Source organism: Uloborus diversus, chromosome 5 (assembly GCF_026930045.1).
Source record: "Uloborus diversus isolate 005 chromosome 5, Udiv.v.3.1, whole genome shotgun sequence".
Taxonomy (NCBI): Eukaryota; Metazoa; Arthropoda; class Arachnida; order Araneae; family Uloboridae; genus Uloborus; species Uloborus diversus.
Genome location: NC_072735.1, coordinates 177440562 through 177466831, shown reverse-complemented (window position 1 = coordinate 177466831; position 26270 = coordinate 177440562). Strand labels below are relative to the sequence as shown.

The following is a 26270-nucleotide window of genomic DNA, read 5'->3' as shown; positions in this document are numbered from 1 at the left end:
AAGCATACGTGTTTTCACTTAGCATTGTAAACGTTCTTTCTTTCACAGATCTCGAGCCGAACAGGCGTGAAAATTTATGTATGCGGCGTGACTTAGCTATAGCATTCAACAAAAGTATGTCAATTTATTTTATTCTATTTATTTATATATATTTCACTTTTACAATACTCTGAATTTAATTCAAAAATAATTCTTAGAATATGAAGAAACTTTACAAGAAAAACGTATTTAAAAATCGAAGTTGAAGTTCATTTACTTTTTAGTCATGCTGTTTTCGGTAGAGGAAAATTTGAATGGCAATTTGTTTCAAGATTAACCGTTTTAGAACTTTGGCGAAACTGAATTTTTCTTGCATGCATTTGGCGCGATGACCTAAAGAAAGAATGGGATTTTTTTTGACCTCATTTTCGACTTTTCCTTGTCCCTCAGATTGGGCCTCAACGTTAGGAAAAGTGTTTTATATTACTTCGAGTTTATTCTGAAGAAGGTGAAACTATTTCTGCCGAGTTAAGGGTAAATTTTGGTACTAAAGAGCTATTTCTCGTGTAAAAGTATCAGCAGCAGGTAGTTGTTTTACATTTCTATCTAATTATTCTGGCGAAAATGCTTTATTAGTTCTTTATTGGTTGTTAGTTTTCTTCATCAGATTTGATGTTTAGCTTATGTTGACAATTTTATATCGATCAGTTTCGATTTTTTTAAAATAGATGAATATTAGATTATTTTAGATAAACCCCAAACTGAACATATTTGCATAAAACTTATTTTGTTTGTTTTTCATTTGATTTCTTATTTATATTTCTTTATTTATTTTGATTTGATAATGATTATAGGTCTCAATTAATAGGTCAAATTTCTCAATTCATTCTTTTGCTTTGTTTTTTTAAGATCATATCTCAAAATTAGTATTTTTTTTTAACTTCCTGTATACAGTGGCTCCCAAAAGTGTTCGTACACTTTGAAATTTTTTAGTAAAACCAAAAAAACGCGAAACTGAATTCGAATATTAAGTCCAATAATTTTTCACATCATTCCTATGTCATTCTAAATAAAACCCTGTAGTTTTTTTTCAAAATATTGACGAATATTCTTTTTGAAATGTGTTAAAAAACAAAGAGACAAAAATAATACGCCACAAAAATCATCGTACACTCAAATATTTTCGAATAAATTCATGATTAAAATTATCATACGTTGTTTTATTTATTATTTCTGTATTTTGTTGACCCTTAAAAGTCATTTGGCTTTAATTTTTTGTTTATTTATTCATTAATATTGTGCTTATTACTTTAAAATGCCTGGTATTCGTAAAAAACCATAAACACCGTTCGAAATTTGAATTTTTTCTTTACAGTAGCGGTAAATTGGTTTGAAATGTCTCTAAATTAGTTAATTCATTCCACTCTATAGTAAAGTGCTTGATAAAGTGCTTTAAAGAAAAGAACCGGACCGAAAATAAGGTGAGAAAAGGTCAACCGGTAAAGTTCACAAAGCGTGATCGGAGTTTTACAGTTAAAAAATTTATGAAAAATACACATTTGAGTGCTGTAATAGTTTCTGCAGAGTTAAATGAAAATTTTTACATTTAATTTTCACCTAAAATTGTTCGCCAAATTCTCTGATTAGCTGGATTAAATGGGACCTCTTCCCATAGAAATTTTCTTGGCCATGCGAAAAACAGAAAGCTTACGCTTTTCGTCCCAAAATGAATGATAAATAAGCTTAAAACATATTGGAATTACGTCTTACTTACAGAAAAAAATGGATTCAACATTTTTGGTTAAATTTTTGTACAGTTTTTAATAAAAGACCCAGGCTACTTCTATTGCTTTGCAAGACCCAGGTGTTTCCATCTGGAGGAGATACTGGGCGCGTAAATCGTGCTAATGGGGTAGTTTCCAAAATTTTAAAAGTATTTTTTTCAGAAAGAGCATGCTTAAAAACATAAGATCTGACCATTTCAAAAATGATTTGACTAAGTTTAATATTTTTTAAAAATTACTTTAATCGGTGCGCTTTCATTATTAACGCTTCTGCCGATGACATCACAAATGATGAAATGTCATTTAGTGTTGCCATTCACAGAACATAATATTTAATTCGCATCTTTACTCACGTGTACTGGCAATGATATGGTTGATAGCAAGCGTAGAGCGCAATATTCGATTCGCTTGTTGATCATCATAACGTGGAAATGTGGTAAACATTTGTACCAAAGTGCATCATTTGTGACGTCATCAAGACCACGCCTTGTTTGAAAAATCGAACATTTAAAAAAAATTAATCAAAAAATAACTGTTGGGAAAATTAAAGTATTTTCTGGGTCATGTTATTTGTTATGCTTATTTATCAATTTCAGTGACTAAAAGTAGCACTTTTCACTAAAGGAAACAACCCTATTGCATCAGCCGATATTAGTGGCATGCGAAAGAATGGTGGGGGGGAGGGGGGGCTGGGCTCTTGGGAATGCACTAGATCTGCGAATGGTTAGTAGCAACTACGTAGTCTCATTAGAAACAAGCAACAAACAAATGAAATATCTCACATGAAACATTTTTATTTACTACTTTGACATTCTGCTTGAAGTGTTCTGGTCAATTTTTCACCACCTGTAGCTACTAACCTTTTACTATATCCACCTGAGGACGGGTGTTCCGTTCGAAAAGTTCCCTTAGCTAAAGTTTTTAACTTATATTATTGTGTTATATCATCGAAAAAATGTTCGAAATCCGAGTTGAACGTAGAGTTCAGCTTGTGTTGGTCCTAAAATTAACAATATTTTTTTTTTTTTTTTTTGTAAACTTTTTTGATAACTTTTGCTCTTTTTTGTGTCAGATGATCTTTCCTCCAAAAACTGACCTCTTCTCAATTGGAAAAAAGTGTTCTTGTTAACCCCGAAAAGCGTCTATGCATTTTTTAGCTACACTTGTACTTCATTTGCTTTTTATTTGAATAAAGAGGTTATTGATTTATTTATTACTGGTACTGTTATATTGTATACGCATAAATTATAAAATGAATCACGCGTCAAGTAGGGGAAGCTGCTGTACCCACGGACAAAATTTACTTTTCAATTTTTGCTGGTCTCGGGGAGTGGATAATCGATCGGAAAAATTTTCTGGCAGGATCTACAGCTTATCATCTAATTTGGCAATTTTTGTCAGGTGAAAATCTCAAAGCTTTTAACCTCAAAAAAAATTTCTTAAAAACCGTCCTTTTTGTCTTTGGGTACAACAACTCGTTCACCCCGCGGACAAGTGCCTTTGTACTCATGGACACATAAAAAATATTATATAATTAGGTCTGAGAAACTCAATTTACTCAATACATTTTCATAAGCCATTTTTTCAACATTTGCATTATTTCAACATTTTATGTTGAAATAATGCAAACATCCATTGTAAATGACCAGATAAAATATGCAACAGAAATTGAACTTTGAAAATTAATCGAAGTTTTTTCCCCTTTTTTTAAAATTTTTCTTAATCATTAACATCAGTGAACTCTTCAAAAAAGTTATTAGTCTTAAGAGAGTTAATGATGTTATGAATAATTAATAAGTTTAAAAAAAAATCAAGATTCATGATAGTATGGCTCTCTATGTACCTACATAATAACTTCAATTTATATGCAAATTGAAACCTTTAACTAAAATTAACCCACCATAAAAAACTCAGTTCAGTTTAAATCAACAAAAATCTAGAAAAGTCGACTTCAAATGAAAACAGGTGGGATTGACGGTCTGAAGATCCTACAACAGGTGGGGGTTACTTCAACACTATATCTTCAAGCACTACTTCAAATTCATCATTATTGTTAAAAGCAAATTTCGAACGTTGATGGCAAGGCACCATTTTGAGGTACTTCACATCATAAGAAAACTCAAGTGTGACCCAAGGAGATTAAAAATTGCTGTCCGTGGGTACACATGGTTTTGTGTCCTTGGGTACAAAGATACGCCATTTTGGTTTTGCAAGGCAGTCACATCGACAGGACCACAACATTAAAAACCAGAAACAAAACCTTCAAAATATAGGGAATGGTGATACCTACGACAAAAATGAATAATACAGTACACTACGGACGAAAAAAAAAAAAAAGAAATTGCTCGTGTTATTTTTTCTTTAGATCCTACTAAAACCGAGAAATGTGATAGAATCTTAAATGTTCGTTTGATGGGGTTGAAACTTTCTGGGGTATTGGAGAGGGCTGTGAAACACACATTGAACCCCAATTAGGATCCCTCTCGACGATATCCGGAATTTCCCGACCAACGTCCGTATGTGCAACCGTCCATGGGTAAATCAGCTTCCCGTATTTTTTTTTTATAATGTTTAATAGTAAAAAAAAAAAAAAAAAACATTCGTATCACACGATAATCATAATACCATGTTTATATTACATGTTTATTGTTGTTCTCTTGAACTACATGTATTCATACATGAAATACACAGCCAGCTCAGTCATTTTCAGCCGAGGACTGCAGTTTCGTGCTTATTAGCACTCATCAGCCCGGCATAGGAAAGTGACTGAGCTGGAGATGTAAAACCTCTTAAGGAAGCCTAGAGGACCAAACAAACTGGTAGCTAATGCAGAATTAGTACAGACCAGACGAGCGACCCAGTGACCGAAGCAATGGTTCGGTTCGACTCGAAGATTGATGGCAAGGCACGGTAATAAGTGCTAATACAGGGGTGCCCTCCCCCCTCCAAGTTCAATGGCCCAAATCCCCCCCCCCAATTTTGCTCAACTCTCCCCCCCCCCCTCCCTTTCTTTGTTTTTAACTCTTTTTTTATTTTATTTTATTAATTTTTTTAAATAATTTTTCTTTTTTTTTCTTTTTGATATACTTTTTATTTATTTATTCTTTTAAATATGTATTATTTATTTATGTATTTAATTATTTTTAATTATTAATATTATTTTATTAGAAAATTAATAAAATAAATAAAATAAAAAATAAACAGAATAAAATAAAATAAAATAAATATTAATTTAAATTAAAAATAAATCAATAGATACATAAATGAAAAGCAATTTTAAAAATCCCCCCAAAAATTTTAATGACGCAACGCGCCATAATCCCCCCTTGTAAGCGCCCCTGTGCTAATAAGCACGAAACTGCACGCCTCGGCTGGAAATAACTGAGCTCGCGGTGTATTTCATGTATTTCTGCTTTAGCCCTGGCTAATGGGCGGTAATTTACTGAATATACATTTATTCATGTTTATTGCAGGTCTTATGAAGTAATCATAGTCGTTGAGGGTGTTGTGAATTATTCATATTTATTGTAGTATCTATTATTCATATTTTTTCTAGTCTCCATGAACCATTCTAGTCTCCATAGTTCATATTTATTGTGGTTCTCGTAAATTATTCATATTTATGGTAGTTCTCATGAGAATTCGTTTTCATATGAGATTATGCTCATAAACTATAAATTATTAACACTGCTGTTTTTCAGCTGTACCATACTTGAAATATGCTGTGCTCATCTAGTGCTCAAGCGTTGAAACTGTTCATCAAAGATCCCAATATGAGAAAATTTAGTGCTTTATGCTCTTTTGTAGTGCGGCACAATAAAAAAGCATCCTTTGAATGGACATCGAAAAGAAATTCTCATACCGAATCCCTCATGTAAGTAGTCTTGAAAATGTATTTCAAAAGGTAAATTTGATGACGAATTAAACACTTTAATGTTTCGAGTGAAATAGAATTTATGCTGGTTCGCAAACTATTTGCGACAGTGTTTATAAACGTGTCTTTTGAGAAGCAAATGGGGTCGTTTCCGAAATTTTAAAAGCATTTTTTTCTGAAAGAACATGCTTTAAAACATAGGATCTGACTTTTTTTTAAAATAATTTGACTAAGTTTAATATTGTTAAAAATTATTTCAATCGGAGCACATTCATTATTAACGCTTATGCCGATGACATCACAAATGATGAAATGCCCATTCACATTCTTTACTCACGTGTAATTGGCAACGATAGGGTTGATAGCAAGCGTAGAGCGCAATATTTAATTCGCTTCTTGATTAACATAACGTGGAAACGCAGTAGAAAGATACGCCATCAGTCATCATTTGTGACGTCATAAAGACCACGCCTTATTTCTTATTTTCAAAATCGGTCATTTTAAAAATAATTAAAAGTTAAGCGTTGGGAAAATGAAAGTTTTTTCTCGCTCCATGTTTTTTTTTTTTTTTTTTTTGCTTATTCTATCAATTTCAGGTATTAAAAGTAGTACTTTTGACTGAAGGAAACAACCGCATTGCCACAATATAATGAAAAAAGCAAAGGAACATATCAAAAGAGGCGTAAAATAAGTTCAAAACCTCTTCGATAAAAGTGAACCAATGTGAATTTTTGTGAACCTTTCTATTTTGCACTGATATAGAGACTCGCTTTGCAAGACTCGAACCGGTTGCTTGAGAATTATTTTTTGTCTCTATTTACGACTTTTAATGAGCAATCACGATTGCTTATTGTTCTCACTTGACTGTTTTTGGTGTCCTTTGATTTTATTCCCCCCCCCCCCCCGCCTCCCTCTGCAGCACCACCTTCGGCCGGCCGCCTCACGATACTGCTCCTCTAACGAAAACCGTCTCTAGGTTGCGTCACTTGCCTACACTTACACATACACCTACACACACAAACACATACACACACGCATACATACAGACACACAAACACATACACACAACTACCCACACATACACATCCCCCCCACACGAACACACATACACACAACTACCCACACACACACACATACACATACCCCCACACACAAACAAACATACCCCCCCACACACAAACAAACACGCCTACTTACACACACACAATCGTGATTGCGAAAAACATAATTTGAATTCAAGATGTCAAAGTTCAATTTTTTTTTTATTACTATGTGACATTTTGCTACGTTATGACATTGACGATACATGTGTGTTTTAATGAACACGCCTTCGTAGTTACTATCTGACTTTCCTTCATTTTATCGGTTAGAAAGGCTTTCATCCACCAGACCACCATTTGTTGGTTGAGCTGGGACGTAATATAAAATACTTTCATCAGCATGTCAAGGAGTTAAATACTTCGTTACTGGGAAAATATTTTTAAAGCTAATTTTTTTGACTAAACATTAATAAAATTAGAACTCTCTTTTTTCTTTCATGGCTGAAAATCCTAATTCGTGAAGCAGCGGCAGTTTTGGGGTCCTAAACACATTGTCGGAGGTTCTAGTCCAGGTGGTGTAATCATTACTTCAGTGAACGAGGTTTTCTAACACTCACCGAGTTGTTGGATGCTTTCCTAATTTTCTCCTATTCAGTTCGCAGATGCAGCGCAGCCACCGTATAAAATCCTCTGAAGACTACTCTCCCCCCGAGTTACGCTACAGTAGAAAAAAAAAAAACACGACTTATCTTCTGGCTTTGAGAGTCTTGAACCAATCTACTAAAAAATATTTTTAAATTACCTTATTAAAATATGCCATTTTCATTTGTATACCCTGTTTATAAATGCCCCCTTTCCTTTGATAAGGAATTTTCCAGCAATCGTTTCAAAAAAAAAAAAAAAAAAAATAATAATGAATTTCCTCTAACAATTCTCACGGCTAAACAATCTTTACCGAAATTAACAAAGAATACATTTTCAAGCAATCTTTAAGAACAGTATCAAATATTAAACTTGATAGTTTCTTATCTACACATGAGTTAATTGGGACTTTCTTGTGGGTGTGTTTGAAGGAAGAAGTATGCTTCGAAGATCATCGACGGGAAGAAGATCGCCGCCCAGATCCAGGCCGAGATCAAGTACGACATCCAAAAGTGGCTGGCCAGGGGGAACAGGGGCCCCCACCTCAGCGTGGTCCTGGTAGGGGACAACCCGGCCAGCGCAGTCTACGTCAACAACAAACTTAAAGCAGCCCGAAACACAGGTGAGAGCAACTTTTTTCTTTTTCAATAATAATACGTCTGAAGCATTTTTAACCCGTTGACATTCAATGACGTCTCGGAGATGTCAAAAAGTCCATAATGGTACATCAAATGAATTGCGTCTCAAAGAGTCTGTAATGATGTGAATGGTGTCTCGACTTAATCAAAAAGTCGACTATGGCTCTTGAAGTTAGTGATGCCTCCCAGACGTCATTGAATGTTAAAGAGTTAAAGTTATCGTAACTTAAAGTGATTTTATACAGATGTGAAGGAGTTAATTGCTTAGAAAATATAACAATTCCAGCATTTTGTCCCAATTTTGTAAGAACGATGTGAATGGTGTCCCCAAACTTCCGTAAAGTTTCATCTGGGAATAATACAAGAAATATCTATCAAACATTTGGTTTCATTACCACATCGTAATCCTGAAGGGTATAGGCAGAGCTATCACGATTCCCTCTCAGCTTATCGAGTGACCCAGAAGTGGTAGATCAAGTGACAAAGATCTTTCAGCTTCGAGCAACCACAAATACCAGAAAAAAGATACGCGTACCATCGACCCAACTCACTTGTAGTGCCTAGCGAGCACTCAGAACTCAAAATTAGCTACTTCAACTCAGATGACCCTTTCTGGTATTTTATGGGTCGTACTGGACGATAGATACTCCAGATCATGCGCTCGACGTTTATTGAATGAAAGTAGCTTAAAATGTCGCCGATATGTGGTTTTAAATTGTGAAAGTCTGCTATTTGACACTGGACCACTAAACCCGGGTATGCAGAATGTGCTGGTTATCCCATTGTTTTATCGACGCGCAACCACTTTCATGAACATTATGCAACATTCATGTTGAATGGTACATCTCCCCATATTCATTGTAGCGTGAAACAGATGTTACGTCAAATTTTCATTGACGCGAACGGATGATCAGTCGTAATTTAAAGACAGCTTGACCTCCTAACTCCTTTATTACCAGACCTTATACTCGTTTTGGCTATGGGAATTCCTGAAAGATCCGACTTACCGAGAAAATCCACAACATTACTACATGCGAAAGTCTTTATTATTTAGCATTTTTATGGTATCAGTACAGATTTATTGCATTTCATTGATAAACATACGGATTTCTAACTGGAAATGGTCGCGTAAAACCACAACATGGCTGAAATAGAAATTATGTACTGTCCACCTCTGGCAAGTTCCAAACGATTTCATTTGTTGAAAAAGGGGTGAGGAGAAACGGCTTAAGACCTTGCGGATTTAGCTTGCTGTGTTATTGCCCATTTGGCGAACAATATAATTTAGGTAAGAAGTAGCAAGCGGTACAGAATTTTCTCGCCAATAAAGGGTTGCAATGGTAGCCCAACTCTTCGCCTAACAATTCCTCTTCTTACTGATTGCTCTCCCTTGAAAGAAAAGGACTTGCTCAAGACCATAATTGAACTTCTCAGAGGTGAACAGTAGAACGTCTTTCGCACTTAACGCCATTTATTCTCAAAATTTCTTCATTCAATAAATGTGGAACGCATGATTTGCAATCTAGATTGCCTGTTGTCACAGCACCCTGAATTGTGGAAAGTTTAACTTCATCATCCTTGCAATTCTTCAAGGTTAACAGTACTTTTTCCTCCCAGGCATCTCGAGCGAGACCATCCTCCGTCCGGCCAAGACCTCCGAGGACGAGGTCCTGTCCATCATCCGGGAGCTGAACGACAACCCGAACGTGGACGGGATCCTCGTCCAGCTGCCCCTCCCCAGCCACATGAACGAGAGGCGGGTCTGCAACGCCATCGCGCCGCACAAGGACGTCGACGGATTCCACGTCGTCAACGTCGGACGGTTCTGTCTGGACATGAACGCCCTCATCCCGTGCACGCCCCTGGGCATCATGGAACTGCTGCGCAGGGCTGGTGAGTCTGTCACGAATTTTGAAAATGGGTTTTCTTTTTTATGTTTTTGCGAGCTCAATTTGTTGTAAAGATCTTGCTCAATTTGACGTTAGTTCCATTCGCAACTCCAGAGCTCGAATACGCTACCTTGGGGTGATTAACTATAGTACTGAAAAAGGTAAAATATTCCCTTCCACGTGTTTCCTTTGTGGTAAATTACAGGCTTCAAACAGTTTGTGGTGTAATGAAATTTCAGAAGAATAGAAAAGAAAGCTTCCTACAAACACGATGAAAAATTACTGTCATTCACTAAGCTTCAAAGCCAGTTATAAGTTTTGGCACTTGTTTGTTTTACCTTTTTCATCCGCCATCAGGCAGTGGCTGCAGCGCCCCTATAGTTTATTGGAGTTGTGAATTGATTTTCATTCAAAGTTATCTTACTTTTTGAAATTTTCCCTTTTTTTTCTTAGTTTTTATTCTTTTGCTATTGTTCATTTTCTCTTCAAAATATTACTTTAAAAAAATCATTTATATGTTTTTCTTCAAATTGCAATCAACCTTAATAATGTACACAAAATGTTGATTTTGATGGTGTTACTATATTTTGTTAAAATTTGAATCAAGTCAGCTGTTGTTCCGGGTTTCTTGGCTGAATGGCGTAGGAAAGTCACTCCACATCTCTCACCAACAAAACCGAGAAGGTCTTGTTACCATTCGGGGGAGAAGTGGAGGAGTTGTCTTCAATTGTCTTTTGCTATTGTGGGGAGGGGGGCATTTGCTAGCAGTGCTGTAGTTGTGGAGGGGTGGGGAGACACTGTCCCCAGAAATATATACAGATTTATTTTTATTTATTTATTTATTTCGTGAAAATTAATGCAAATTGGTTTCAAACCACCGTTTCTTTTGGTAGGTCCTCCAAACTCCAAGGTGAGTCCCACAAAATACTTTTTTGCCACCAAAGCACTGTTTTAGCATTACAATGTGTGGATTTGGCGAGAAATTAAAGATGAATCGCCAAGTTGCATCATATTTAGCGCCAGTTTTGGCAGGAAATCGCCAAATGTCGCCGAACATCGTGGCAATCCGAACCTAATGGATAGCTCAAGAATTAATTGAAATATTCAGGTGTGATCTACGCAAGGTTTCAATGTCTGATATATATTTATAATTCAAAGGGGCCAAATTCGCGGTTTTTGCGCCAAGCAGAGTAAAAACTACGATTTTTTAACCCAAAAACAGTTCTATTTCCTGTTCTATTTTGCATCATAACCTCTTGAGACTAACAATAAATCCATGTCTTCTGTTCTTTAATTATGGAATAAATGACAACTCATGAGAGTAAGGCATTGCCAACAAGAGCTGAAGTATGAGTTAACAATGGAAGCGACGTGTGCAAAATATCTGCGGCAAGGATTTTGTCATCTTTGCAACAGGTGGGAAACTAGCATACAAATAAATGTTTGGCGAGCACAGATGTTTGTTTATATTTATGTTTCACAATATTTTTTCAGGCATCGAAACATTTGGTAAAAATGCAGTCGTTTGCGGAAGATCAAAAAATGTTGGAATGCCCATGTCCATGCTCTTACACGCTGATGGAATCAACGAGACACAAGCAGGTACAGTCCAAATTTACTTGTCTATTTTACAAAGTCATTCTGACCTTTACTGATGTACTTTTGATTACACAACTTGCATGTTTTCATGCCATCTTAGACAAGCACACTGAATCATTGGTATATTTTTTCAATAATGATCAAACTATTGTTTACTTGTAACCAAAAAACACCAGCGAAATTAAAGCACAAATTTATTCGTATTTTTCAAATGTATTTGTGCTTGGATTACATTATTGTTTTTGGTTACCTTGCTGCACAAAGGTTTCTATTCATTTCGTATTGCTTACTTAATTTTCTTCCCCTAGTTTTCATAGAGTGAACTTCATTGTGATATCAGTTGAATAAATTTCATTAAATTTCCGAACAACCACTATCAAACATAGTACAATAAAACACAAATTGTTGAGAAAATGTTTCATTTCAAGTGAGAACATCATTTCCAATGGTTTTTGCATTATTTATTTGTATAATGTAGATAGGCGGCTGGAACACCAAAAAAGGAGAGGGGTCTAAGGAAATGTGGAGGTGGGGCTCCAAAATTTGACTTATTTTGCAGAAGTTAAGCGAAATCATTGGATTTTAACTTCATTAGGGTCTGGTGGGGGAAAGTGGTCAATGGGGTAAAGTGGTCATACGTCAAATAAATGGCTATAGCTTGGAAATAAATGTTCGAATGAATGTAAGAATTTTACTTTAGAGTAAGGCAGTTAGAAACTACATTTTGAATACGAAATTTTACAACTGGCGAAGTTTAATTTGGTTAAAAAAAATACTTTGCGTGAATATGAAATATTTTAAAATCTAAACACCAATTTTAACATTCTTGGGAAATTTTGTTTGTTAGAATTTGGAACAGATTGACTATACAGGAAGCTTCCTACATGTCTCAAGAACTCTTACTCATTAGCAGTTAACTGAATCTATTTCAGATAATTTTTTAGAGCAATTTAAGTAAGATGGGGTAAAGTGGTCATAATATTAGGCTTAACGAATATTGTTCTTCTAATGTCACTTAATCTTCAGGTATAAGGAAGATACATATTAATTTTACTTAATATGTATTTTTTTACAGTAAATGGGGTTAAATATACGAGTATATGCGTATATATACGCATATATACTCGTGTAGACATGTACATAGACGTATTCACATAAATGCGCCAATAAATACGTATTTGGGTATCTGCAAGTATTTTTTATCCATACAGCTATACATTCTACTATACACGTATATGCTCGCTTATACTCGTATATATAAGAACACTTATATACTCAGGTAGACACGCATATACGCCTACGTACTCGAGTAGACACATACATACAAGCATGTGATATAAAGATATACAGGGTGAGTTTATATTTGTGAGCAAATCATTAAAAGGTGTTAGAGGAGAGAATAAGAAGCAAGAATCAATAAGGAAATATGGTCACAAACACAATGCTGACGCGTACATGCACGCAAAGTGAGAAATTGATGGATGCAAAAAAAGTCACAAATATATATATATATATATATATATATATATATATATATATATATATATATATATATATATATATATATATATATATATATATATATATATATATATATATATATATATATATATATATATATATAACACAAATACAATTTTACACAACATTTTATTACTTAAGAAAGTTTTAAAGCGATTGATGAAATTTGCGGCCTTCAGCTGTAATACAAGCGTCGCATTCACAGATCCCTCTCTGTTGCAATAACGAGACTTTTGAAAAACTTACATCAGCCGCTGCGCCTTTGTTGCGATACGTGTATTAAAGCTACTACAGACCGTAACTTTCAACAACTGCTCTAAATATTTCTTAAAAACTAAAATGTTAGGTGAAATCATCCTTGTGCAACAAATTTGTGCCCTGCTTTGCATCCATCAGTTTCTGGCTTCTTGTGCATGTAGCCCGTCAGTGATTATAACGTCCTAATGATTCTTTGCTTCTTATCCTCCCCTCTCACACCCCTTTGATTTTTGCCCAAGAGCTTAGATTCTTTCTGTAGGCCAACATGTATATAAGCGTATATTCTCGTGTATATACGCTTATATACATGTACTGGTGTGTACACGTAAATGTACGTCTATACGTCTATACAGGTATATAATCGTGTTTACACGTATACGTGCGTATGTACTCGTGCTTCCATATTATATATACGTGAGTAGATACGTGCAAAGACGCACTGGATGTATCCACGAATTAACTCGTGTATACTCGTATATGTACGTATGTACACTTATATATGCGTATATACGTCTACTATACACATATAGACTCAAGTATGCACGTATTTTCTCGAGATACAAGTGCATATGCGCATATGATGTTCGTTTATACGCGTATATGCTCGTATATACACATGACATGTACATATACGTAACACGTATATACATGTGACACGTATGTACTCATGTAGACACGTATACACTACTGTAGGTAATCACGTATACATGTTTATATACTCGTATATACTTGAGTAGGCACGTGCTTGCATGTTTCCGATGTATACATGTATCTACTCATATAGGAACGTGTTTACTCGTGTATAACACGACACGTATATATTAGTGTATACACGCATGTACTCGTGAATATACTTGTAACTATAAAAACAACTGAAATATACAAGTATTAGGGTTTTTATAGTGGTTTTGCATCTATTTTTAACTATGACCACTTTACCCCATGCTATTTCCCCCACCCCATGGGGTAAAGTGGTCATAAAAACATAGGAAAAAGAAAGTTCTATAATACTAAAATCCATACTTTTCTTCCTAAAATTCAATGTACCGTGTTCTTTAATAATGCAATGTAAAATAACAACAAAAAAAGTTGAAGTGTTTAAAGAATTTGTTGCATTTATTATCCACCTAAGTTGAAAACCTACGATTTTATAACCACTTTACCCCACCAGACCCTACTGATTAAATTTACGTCTAAAAATTTGGGACACGGCCTCAAAAATCCAGACAGATGGCTGGTGCAGAGTCCCTCCTTCCAACTCAAAATTTCTTTTTGGTTTTTATAATCTAAGAAAAATATAAAACACATAATTATTGAGTCAATGCTTACTTCTTTGAAAACCTAACATGTGAGTCGATCAACATTAACGTTTTTCTATGAACATGTACAATTATACATATAAAACCATACATCGCTCATTTGGAAGAAGACTGCCACAACACGCAAAAATGAAATTTCGCAGGAAAAGCTTTTGAAGTTAACTCTTCAAGACATTTTCTGCAAGAAAAGTAAATTTGCTGTGCTCTCCAGTGGTTAATATTCGAACAAAAAATCTGTCATTATTTTCTAAAGAAGGTAACGTCATTTGAAGGCCTTTAAGCGAAAAAAAAAAGAAAATTAGAAATTTCGTATTGTGGCAATCTTTTTCCGAGCGAGCGATATGTAACATTGCAAAACGTTTTAACTCTTCATTTTAATCGTATTTTAGCTCAAAGCCTCTTTAATTACTTTTCATTTCATTGTAAGAACCAAGCACTTCAAACTCATCGTATCTTTCTCTTCTACTTTATCTCTAAACGAGCTGATGTGTGCCTCACATGACTTCCTTTTACTACAATTTAATGTCATTTTCCCGTTATTGACAGTTTTAATGTGATTCAATAGTTTAACTCTCTAAACATCACCAACAGTGGCCAAATTAAAACCAGATTTAAAACGAAAAATATCGCCAAATTTATCGCCAAGTTGGTGACAAGGCGACCGAAATACTGGCGATATATCGCCAAGTGTCCGCCAAATTATAACACCACTTGAGTTTACATCGAAATTAACAATAATTCCCCTCCCCCCAAAAAAAGGGGCAAAATTCCCCTTTAGAAACACCCGAATGCAACCAAAAGGGGAGGTGCACAACTAGACCCCACTAGGAGTCTGCGTACCAAATTTCAACTTTCTAGGACATACCGTTCTTGAGTTATGCGACATACATATGCACATACATACTTACGTACATACAGACGTCACGAGAAAATTCGTTGTAATCAACTCGGGAATCGTCAAAATGGATATTTCGCGTGTCTACACGTTCTTAGGTACATATGTACGTGTGGTGTGTGGTCGGGTCGAAAAAAAAAAAAAAAAAACTGAACATTCATTTGGGGGTGAGCAAAATGGAAATTAAGGTCGATTTTTGAGTGAAATTTTTTTCGCGGATACTACTTTTTTTGTAAAAGGAAGTAAAAAAACAGATTGGGTAAACAATTTCAACATTTAACTGGGGAAATGACTTTTTTGTAACGTAAGTAATGAGGTGGGATTTTAAGCTTTTGTGAACTGGTCTAGAAGATCAACCTCACTTCCTTCTACTTTGTTCCGGCAGGTGACGCCACGGTGACGATCTGCCATCGGCACACCCCCGCTGAGCAGCTGGTGGAATTCACCAAGCGGGCCGACATCCTGGTGGTGGCCACAGGCATCCCCCACCTCATCACCGCAGACATGGTCAAGGAAGGGGTGGCGGTCATCGACGTCGGCATCTCGCGCATCAAGGACCCCGTCTCGGGACAGTCCAGGCTCGTCGGGGACGTCGACTTCGACAGTGAGTAAATCCTCGTTTTGTTTTCATTACTAACTCTCTATCTGTCCCGAATCCTCATATAAATAATAGCGGATGATCGAGTAACCCGCGTGTTTCAAGAATGAAACTCGCGCCACGGCATGATTATTTGATAACATGTTTTTGGTAACGTTTAACATGCAGGGAAAGGCTTTATTGTGACGAGGCTGAACTCGATCCGGTAACTTAACTGTTTTACTGGCAAGACGTAGAGCCGCTATATGGATAGGCCGACGCATCAGCTTAAGTTTAGCCATCTTGGATCGGATTTTTCATTGTTGCGCTGCTAGGGTTACCACAGCAAAGTTTCAGATTTCAACAAATTTGCCGAAAATAGTATTTCATTTAATAAGTAATTCACGTGCCGCTTATAATTGCTCAGAGTGAACAATCATGAAACGCGATAATTCGACAGAAAAGACAACCACTCAAACACTCGCTCCGATCCAAAATGGCTAATCTTAAGCTTATGCGTCGGCTCGTATATATAGGGGCCTTAGTAAGACTGTCATTTCAGGGCAATGAAGAAACGAAAAAGGGGTCATCACAATGAAGGATATTCACTGGAGTTTAGGGTTAATCCACTGGAGTTAGTGTTACAATTTCAACGATCAAAATATCCCCAAACAGGCAATGGTTTCATTCAAATGTAGAAGCAATTTTCACCCGTCATACCTTGACGGGCGACTTTCTAGTTAGTTATATAAATTGGTCTCACAATTGCTGGTGTTCGTTCATGAACGAATCTGCACCATAACCGAATGAAAATAAGAAAAGCATGAGTTGCTAGAAGAAAGCATTGGAAAAACAAGTTTACTTCGTGACGCTTTGTTGTCTGGTTAACAATTTTGTAAACAAAGTGACATAGTAAAATACATTACAACAAACATATAAAATACATAGCATATACAATAATTAATTATTGCACTTCGTCCAGTGCCATTAATAGTGCTGAAAATTTCAAATATGACCTTGACAGTGCTTACTTCTTTTTAGGGCGTTTAGTGAAAATAGGGACGCGTTATTGGCTCGGATTTGAGTTGGAAAACTTTTGAAAAACTGAAGTACTTAATTCATTTCAGCTCCGATTACCCTTTCTATTAGATTACTCGAAAAAGAGTTAAATATTATCTAGTTCATGACTCAACTTATCAGGGCCAGACTGCATTGCATTTGAATACTTTTGTACTTATTTATGATATTGGTGATTTTAAGATTTTTTTCCCCTAAAAGTTTTAAGGCACTATGCTATTAATCAACATCAAGCATTTTCTCTCAAAGTTCCTTCAATCACATTGAATATCACCAGTGGATACCACTGATGTGCCACGAAAATAACAGAAATATCAATCTGTTTTCAAATGCAGAGTTTGCAAATCATAAGGTAGAAGAGGTAGTCTTATGCGATGACTGGTGAAAGAGTCCTTACAAAACAGGGCTTGGCGTGGGGGCTTAAGAGTTCAGGTCCTGACTTTTTGAAACTAATTGGTACTGGTTTAAGGAGGGATAGAAGGAGTACTTGGTAAACAAATGTTGGTGACCGGCTTAAGAGCGGCTACTTACATCTTATTCCCTGATGAGTTCATGAAAAGGTTGAATCTGCAGTCTCTGGATGAATTACCTGGACTGTCGGTACATTGCATGTAGTTCTGCATTAAACCCGAATTAAAGATGGTGACTTACTGCTTATTCTAAAGGAATATTCATAACAACAAAGGGTCCAATCGAACAGTAGGATGAATTGTGAAAATGTGTAAAATCCATTTCTCAAATTATCAGAGAAAAGCTTCAGACAACGAGACATTGGTATTTTATCTTTCAAGCTGGCCGTCATTTGGGGTTCACGGAGGGTCAATTACTACTTCTCCACCCCTTGGTTTTCAGAAACGTAGTGGTAGTTATGCATTTCGTTTTCGTATTCTATAAAATATATCGAGTTTATACTTCCCCCCATCGAATTATACCTCCCCTCCCCCCCAACCCCGAAAACTTTGAAATGTTGGGAATGCTCACGTCACAAGTAAATGTTTTTTTCCCGTAACAATCGGGGTTAGAGTTACGAAGGTTTGATGGTCACTGTCAGTTATTTCTTTGGCCTTCAACAGAATTAGAATGCTATTTGAGGTGGTCAGAACTAAGTGGATCAAGTTCATAGCTAATTCGGATTCAAAATTGAATTGCCACGTGAATTATTATATTTTAATTTTCAATTTATGACACATGTTTAACTTAGTCTTTAAACTACAAAACTTTTTAAAAAAATGTCTAAATCACTTTTGGACTCAACTAGTATGAATTAACTTTAATCTTGATTATCTCATAACTTTAACGCTGGTACGGAATCCTTTTCAGTTCGAAATCCCTTACCCCTTTTTCGTCGAGAAACCTTTTGTCTTATTACTCGGATGGAAATAGTTGATCAACACTGATCGCCAATGAATTATTGCAACAAATAGACTGCGAAGACCTGTTACGGTGTGATAATGAGGAAAGTGACTGGTCTCTCGCAGAGATTTGCACGCGATTCCAAACCTCTACTTGTACTCTTCGCTTACGTTCGACGACCTCGTCCGGTAGCGACCGCTCGGTTGATCACATGACAGTTAATAACTCAGCGGCGACTAACCGGTTGTTCACCAACCAATGCTTCATCGAACGCTTTCAGTTGATCATCGGATACTTGCGCAGACATGGCGCAGACGAAAAATACGCAAGTAAAAAATACTTAAAATTGGTCAAGAATGTCACGTGGTTCAATTAACCAACCAACCAGCTTAACTTGCGGTCGATTGGTAGATCAACCGGTAAGGCTCATGGAACGACATTGGTAGCAACCATTTAACAGGTAGATCTCACCCGAGTAGCACGCACGGTGGGGAGATGGCTGGTCAACGGTGGCTAACGGTAGAAACCGGTGAAAATGGAGGGTTGGCAACGAATGATGAGCCAACTATGGCCCTACAGCTTCTTGGCAACGTTGGGCCAGCTGTGATTATTTTCGATGGGCCATCGTTGGGAAATTGTTGGGCACTGTAGCAGATCGTTGGATTTCGTTGGCAAATGATTGGTTGGGTAACGGTTGACAAAGCAGACATTGTCAACCCATAAGCTCCACCGTTGACAAACCATCTCCCAACTGATTGTGCTACTAGGGCATAGAACGCTGTGGTTAGTATCGGTCGACCGGTTGAGGCTGTCGAACGCAACCCAAGACATTTTTGATATCGCCAAATTCTCAGTCTCATTCATTTGCCTTTCAGGGGTGATAGAAAAAGCGAGCTACATCACCCCCGTGCCAGGGGGTGTGGGTCCCATGACGGTGGCCATGCTGATGAAGAACACCTACACGGCTGCCTGCAGCGAGGTCCATTACCAGACCGGTACCATCGCCGAGTACCAGACCTGGGACGACGAGTCGGAGAATGTCGCTTTCGTCATTTGAGCTTGCTGGACTTGACCCCATGTGATCCTGTTGCTCCGTTTGCATGTGATACACGGAACGATATTGTGGGACACGTTATGGTTTGACTCTCATAGGATGGACTTCCGACGGACCAAAGATGGATTCCAATTCGCTAAAATAGGAGAGGGGAAAACCGGTTTTAGAAAAGCGATGCATGATTATGGTTGGGCATCGTCATTGTACATTTGGGGATAAATTTACGTAATAGTTTTGGTCTGGACCCGTTTGGTTGAACTTCACTTTTCAAAAGTCTCTTCGGTTTTAAAAATATTTAGTACATTCTAAATTATCTTGCCTTCTTGGTAATGAATCACCTTCTGGGAATACTGAATCGAATGTATACTAACATGTTCTATTTGAAAATATAAAGCACATTCCAAGGAGAGCCCGTAGCATACAAGATTTATATAGGAAACAATGAGCGGTTAAAGATTTATTCACAAGAAATTCCTGCAATGGAATCTCAAATGTGAGTCAATAAAGCTAATAACTCCTCTTATTTCTGATGCTCCCAGAAAGGAAATGAACTCCCTCATAGTCAGGCCTCATCTTATCAGAGCCAGACTAAACCGTTACTTTTAGCTACACGCATTGTCTCCAAAAGAAGAAAACGATTTCAAAATAGTGACATGGATTTTCTTTCATTGTCGGTTTTCATTCTCTACTAGGAATGAATGCGCAAATTGAAATATGACACCATTCATAACAGTTCAGCAAGTGTCAACGAAACGCTTTTGAAATCTTTGTGAACTGTAAATTGCATATATTACAGGGTTGCGGAGTCGGAGGCTTGAAATTCCGAGAGTCGGAGTCGGTTATTTTCCCTCAGACTCCGCAGCATAGCCGAAGGTAAACATTTAGTTCGAAAGAGTACGTTTACCAAAAAGTTTTCGTAAGTTAACCCTTTAAGATCTGATTTGCCATTTCTTTTATTTTAACATGTTACACAGGGGGGGGGGAGACGGTATGAAGTGATTTATTCGTGCGTCTTTTTGATTCGTATTATTGACGTTAATAAGATTACACAAAAACACTTAAAACGGGAAACACTGGATTAGAGTGTTTAGATTGAAATATTTTATCATTTCTAATATTTCTCCTAATTTTGTATTTTATTTTAGAAACTATCAAACAGTTTTGACTTCTGGTACGAATGGATGATTGAAACATTTCACTGTTTTATGTTGTTCAAATAATGTGCATTTTGTAGTATAACGTGCACCAACTTTCTATAGTTCAACGCGAGAAAGGTGACTTCTTTTTTTCTAAATAGCTAAGATTTAAATCAAGTATTTAAAAGGGAAAAGACAGTATGTTTGTAAGTTGTGGTAGTGGAAAATTGTAGAATTAAGCAGACATGAATACTAACATACTAACTAGCAATGAACTGCCAAATAATAGATCATTGAAGTTTTTACGAATCATAATTAACACTGCAAATTGAGCTTTTATTAATTAAACACATCAAGTTCTATAAAGGTTGCGTTCGACAAAACTCACCGGTCGACCGGTAAGTAACTGGTTACTAACCGAAGCGTTCTATGATCAACCGGTTACCACAGCGGTTACCATTCTAAGCAGTTGATTGGTTGATTGTAACGCGTGATCATTAGCTGTCACGTGATTAACTAACCGGTCGCTCTCGGTCGAGCTCGTCGAACGCAACCAAAGCAAACATTCATTGTTATTTTGAGCATTATTTTGCTTGCGTAGTTATTAGTTATTTAGAATGAGAAAAAAAAAATTACCTTCAAATTTATTTGTTTTCTGCTTTAGAATTAATAAATTCTAAAGATTAAAATGTATTAAAAAATACCGCAGACGATATTCATTTTTGAACAAACTCGTTCTAATAACTTGAATTTTAGTACGCAATGCATTGTGAGTGTCCAATTAAGCAAGAAAACTACTCGCCAAAAAATGTGCCAAATCGGCTAGACTTGTTTTTGTTGATACTTGTTTCGGAAACTTGAAACTGGTTTCTTACTTCAAATGTATTTCTTAAAAGAGACTAGTGCTAATGGAAATTACACTTGAAGAACCCTAACTGATTTACAAGTGATTTCAGATGAATTATGGGTTTGAAGGCACTGCTTGTTTACTTACGAAGGTTAGTTAACTAATATTTGAGTTTTTTAGTATATTGAATGCTTCTAAACTTGTTTTCAGTAAATGTTAGGTACGCCATTTTTTTTAAAGACTATTTTGTCTGAAGAATGACAACTGCGTTCGATTTTTTTTAACAATCGGTGATATATTATTGTATATAAAAATGTGACATTCAAATTTCAATCACAAAATGCGTTTTGTGATTTATATTATTTAACATTTGTACGCATGTTTATAATGCCAATCTCTAGAGATTTATAACTATTACTGATGTAATAACTTTACGTCGACTTTTGTACATCAAAATGCTATGTGTAACATTTACACCATTTGGTTGTATATTGTTTATTTTATGACATTGTTCTTAAAGATTGTGTTGAATGCATTTATTTCAATAAATCGTTTTAAGATACTTTTTAAAATACCTTTGACTATGCGTCATATCAAATTGCATCTATAGTATAAAAAACTGTAGTGTACAGCATGTTAATTCCTGATCACCTACGACCCGGTATAGAATCAAGAAAATGCAGTATTTTCATAGCAAGGAAAAAAAATCCAATGACTATTTTGCGTCAAAATATCGTAAATTCAAAGTGTTTTTCTTTCATTTCTTTTCAACCGCTTTCTTCACCGTTAGAACATTTATTTTTCATTGCGTTTACGTTCTACATTACATAAATGCAAACAATTTTTACTCTACTGATTATTATTTTTTGTACAAAGTTTTTTGTACCAATACAGTCACGTTTTGAGCAAGAACAATTTTTACCTTATTTGCTACTCATTATTAGCTTTCTTTGCTGCAAATTGTGATTTATACTATCCACAGTGCCCAAATCCGCAGTAATCGGGAGTTGACTGCATTAAACATTATTGGGTCATTTAACGGTATTTTTGACATTTATGTAGAGTCCGTAACGTGACCTTTTTTTGCCATAACTTTTTAATTTACCGTTTGATTTGCAAATTATTTTATTTTAAGCTTTTCCTACCAACACACCAGCTCAAATTAAAATAATTTGCAAATCATACGTTAAATTAAAAAGTTACGGGAAAAAAGTTCACGTTACGGGCTCCATATAAATGTCAAAATGAAGCTGTGCAGTTAAAAGAATTCGCAACTCCAGAGCTCGAATACGCTACCTTGCGTGATTAACAATACTAAAGAAAAAGGTAAAACATTCCATTCCACGTGTTTTCTTTGGGGTAAATTACAAGCTTCAGATAGTTCATAGTTTAATGTAATTTCAGAAGAATAGAAAAGAAAGCTTCCCACAAACACGATGAAAAATGACTGTCATTCACTAAGCGTCAAAGCAAGTTATAAGCTACGGCGTACGTTTGTTTTACCTTTTTAATCCGCCATTAGACAGTGGTTGCAGCGCCGCCTATAGTTTATTGGAGTTGCGAATGAAAAAATGCTATGAACTCTGGGCATAACGTTTAATAAAAATAATTTAGGGGTTGAAGGTTCGGTTTTATTATAGTTTTTTAGTGACTATTTAAAGCATATATTTCAAAAAAAAAAAAAATGCTCTAAAAATGCTCCAATAGCATTTTATTCATAAGTGTCAAAAAATAAATAAATAAATAAGAAGAAGAACTGGAATGGTGATGAGCTAACCAAGTTGGGACTTGGAAAATATTTTCTTTTGTGAAAAAAATTAATAGCACAGGTGAATAAATTAAATTGCTTCAACTCGTTCCCGATAGAAAACCCTTTTTAAATGTAAAATATGTGCACATCAAAAAAAAAAAAAAAGAGGTGGCGTCCCGAAACACAGACAGTTGGCATCGATAAAGGGTGTATTTTCAATCTTAAAACACATGTCAACAATATTTCAACAGATTTTTTTTTTTTAACGTGATTTTTATCACTCTTTTTGGATCATTTATATTGGAAGTTCTTTTAGTATCTTAATAATGCTAAAAGATACACTAAACCAGCGCCGGATTTACACATTTGGGGTCCCGTGTTAATACATTTTGTGTCTTCTTAAGTTGAACGCAAACATATTATCCATGTATGTTTTGGATTTACATCGGTACCCCTATGTCGGTGAGGGGGGGGGGGAGTTCGGGGAGGGCTCATAATCGTGACTTAAGCGACATAGTAAATCCGCCACTACACTAGACCAAATTTTCGTTATGATTGAATATGTGTGTGTGTGCGCGCGCCGCGCGCCCGACGTCTAAAATTAAGGAACTAGATGTTTCGTCAGAGTTGCTCACTTGTGGGGGAGGGTTTGAGGGTATTTTTCACTTTTTCTTGGAGGGGGTTCTCGCTTTTGGGGAGCTTTTTGCAGGATTGTACGCTCCTTCAAAACTCCTCCAATACTTCTTCATTTAGGAAATTGTTTTGAAAGGCCCTTCAAACTCCTTCAATTTGGTTTTAACACAATCAAAACTCCTTCTTTTTTTGTTCAAAGCTACATAATCTTTATCACAGTCATTTAAAATACTTCATATAACCCTATATAGAAGCAACCATGTAGAAGCAAAACTCAACGAAATAAGATCAGGTAGTTTTTAATGCTTTATCATCAATTAGACTTTCTGATGACGGTGAAGTCACAAACTAGCAAGTTTTTATTATCAAAAAAATGTGAAAGGCCTAATTGGTAAACCAACCTAGCATTATAAATTGATTTCATGGACACTTCATGGCACCCCTCACTTCTTGATACAGCACGGCAGCTGAAGGTGCCACGGTACCCGGTTAAAGAACATTGTAAAAAGGGGGAAAGGGCAGACGGGTTCATAAAATTGTGACAAGGTGAAAAGAAAGGGTGATGAAAAGTGACATCACAGTTATTATAGCAGTATGTTTATAAAAAAAAATATGACATGTGACAAGAGAAAGGTGAAAGTTTGACATTTAAGGACAGCCCAAAAGCACTAATTTCAAAATCTCATTTCAGTCCTTCAAAACTCCTTCATTTTATTTCTGAAATTGAGTACAAACCCTGTTTTTGTTATTTAGGGGGTCAGTGCGCCCTTTGCTGTCGGGGTGGATGGATACCCCCGGCTTCGTTGCTTTCCTGATGTTCAATGCAAGAGTAAGAAGAATACACAATCAAAGAAAAACATACGTATCTTTCAGTTAAATTTTATATTCCATTTTCCATCCCAAAAACTTAAATTAGAGACAGATTCTTACCAACACTGATGCATTTATAACTGTATGTGCTTGCATATCAATTCTTTCTTTTGAAATAAAGAAGTAACATATCACACCCGAAATTGTTCCCAAAGCGTACTTCCAAAAAAAAACCTCAATTTTAGTTACAAATAGAGTTTTTTGGTTTTAAATACTTGGATTTTTTCCGTAAGGTTTTCGATCCCTGTAATTTGTATATTTCGCATAATTCACAGAGTAAAAAGAATCTCCCCTCCCCCCCCGTTCCTCCATTTTTTTTTTTTTAATCCACTTGGATCCTTAAATTTTTGAGTTCGGGTTGGTATAGTGTTTATACTAGAAACATTTTGACCATTGAAATTTCTAGGGGGCAGCTCGTTTTCGGGGTCTTTGCGATGTAACACTTTTTTCTATTATCGATAATCGACACCTTAATGTGCCTTCAACATTGGTGTAAATGAAAAAAAAAAAAAGTATGAAGTTACTAAATTTGTTAGTGGAGGGGGAAAAAATCGATGCTTGAGTGTGCAGAACATAAGAGATGGTGTGTTACAGTGTTGATGTGTATTTTATGTCTTGTACTAGGTTCACCAAAGAGCCTGTTTCCAATCAAATCACACTAAGAAACGTAACTAAAAACTTTATTCACTTGGCTTTACAGAAATTTTCAAACAAACTAGATGAAGAATAAGTATATGAGGCTTTAGAGCTAAAATAGATCAAGTATATTTCACCTTGGTTCACTTTAGCTCTGAACGTAGAAATGGCCTAGTTCCATTTAGCTATGAATGCCTTAAGTATGGTACACTAATGATGAATAAAAACTTTTTTTTTTTCACCGTTGCGATATATTTTGTAACTTTCAAGATTTATTTTTATTCTCTGAAAATATTATTCAAAAATGAATTTTTTTAGGAGAAACTAATTTAATTTTCAAAGGAGTATTAGAGCTTCTTAAGTACTCGTAATTTTACCGGCTAAGCAATTAAATTTTGTTGCCAGGCGGTTAAGCGTTAGTTCTAGGTCCTTGGAACTGGTGATTTCTCAGAGAGTTTACATTGTCGAAATTGTAGAAAAATCTAAAATTTCAAGGGAATGCAATGTGTCCTCTAAGAACAAAACGATTTTGGTGGAAATGTTATACCGCCTCGAGCTCAAAAGCTTAAGTGGCATACTACATCCGATAAATATTCACTAATTTTATACACCCCCCCCCCCCCCCCATGAGATTTTAAAGTATAAATAAAGTGATCTTCGATCAGAAAATTACACCCTTTAACTACTGTTCCAGGAAGGTGCTTAAGGAACTCTTGCATACCCTATATTGAGGTTAAATGGGGCGAATTTAGAGTAGCTGGCTTTTCCTTCCGGTGTTATATTTTAGCAAAACTCTCATAGCTCACTCTGCCTTGGGAAGGTAAAGGATAGTAACTGCAAATTTTTCATCTTCATTTTCTTGCATTCTTGTCATCTATTGTACTGTTAAGCTTTACTGT

The 26270-nt window shown here is 35.9% G+C and overlaps 1 protein-coding gene across 1 annotated transcript; it reads left to right on the top strand.

Moving 5' to 3' along the window:
* Positions 1–22044, top strand: LOC129222012 (bifunctional methylenetetrahydrofolate dehydrogenase/cyclohydrolase, mitochondrial-like). The gene is made up of 7 exons (XM_054856430.1): positions 1–114; positions 5465–5637; positions 7751–7941; positions 9575–9850; positions 11341–11448; positions 15824–16042; positions 19321–22044. Exons 2-7 carry the CDS (start codon positions 5483–5485, stop codon positions 19500–19502), a joined length of 1131 nt encoding a protein of 376 aa, XP_054712405.1. The 5' UTR covers positions 1–114; positions 5465–5482; the 3' UTR covers positions 19503–22044.
* The last annotated feature ends 4226 nt before the right edge of the window (positions 22045–26270 follow it).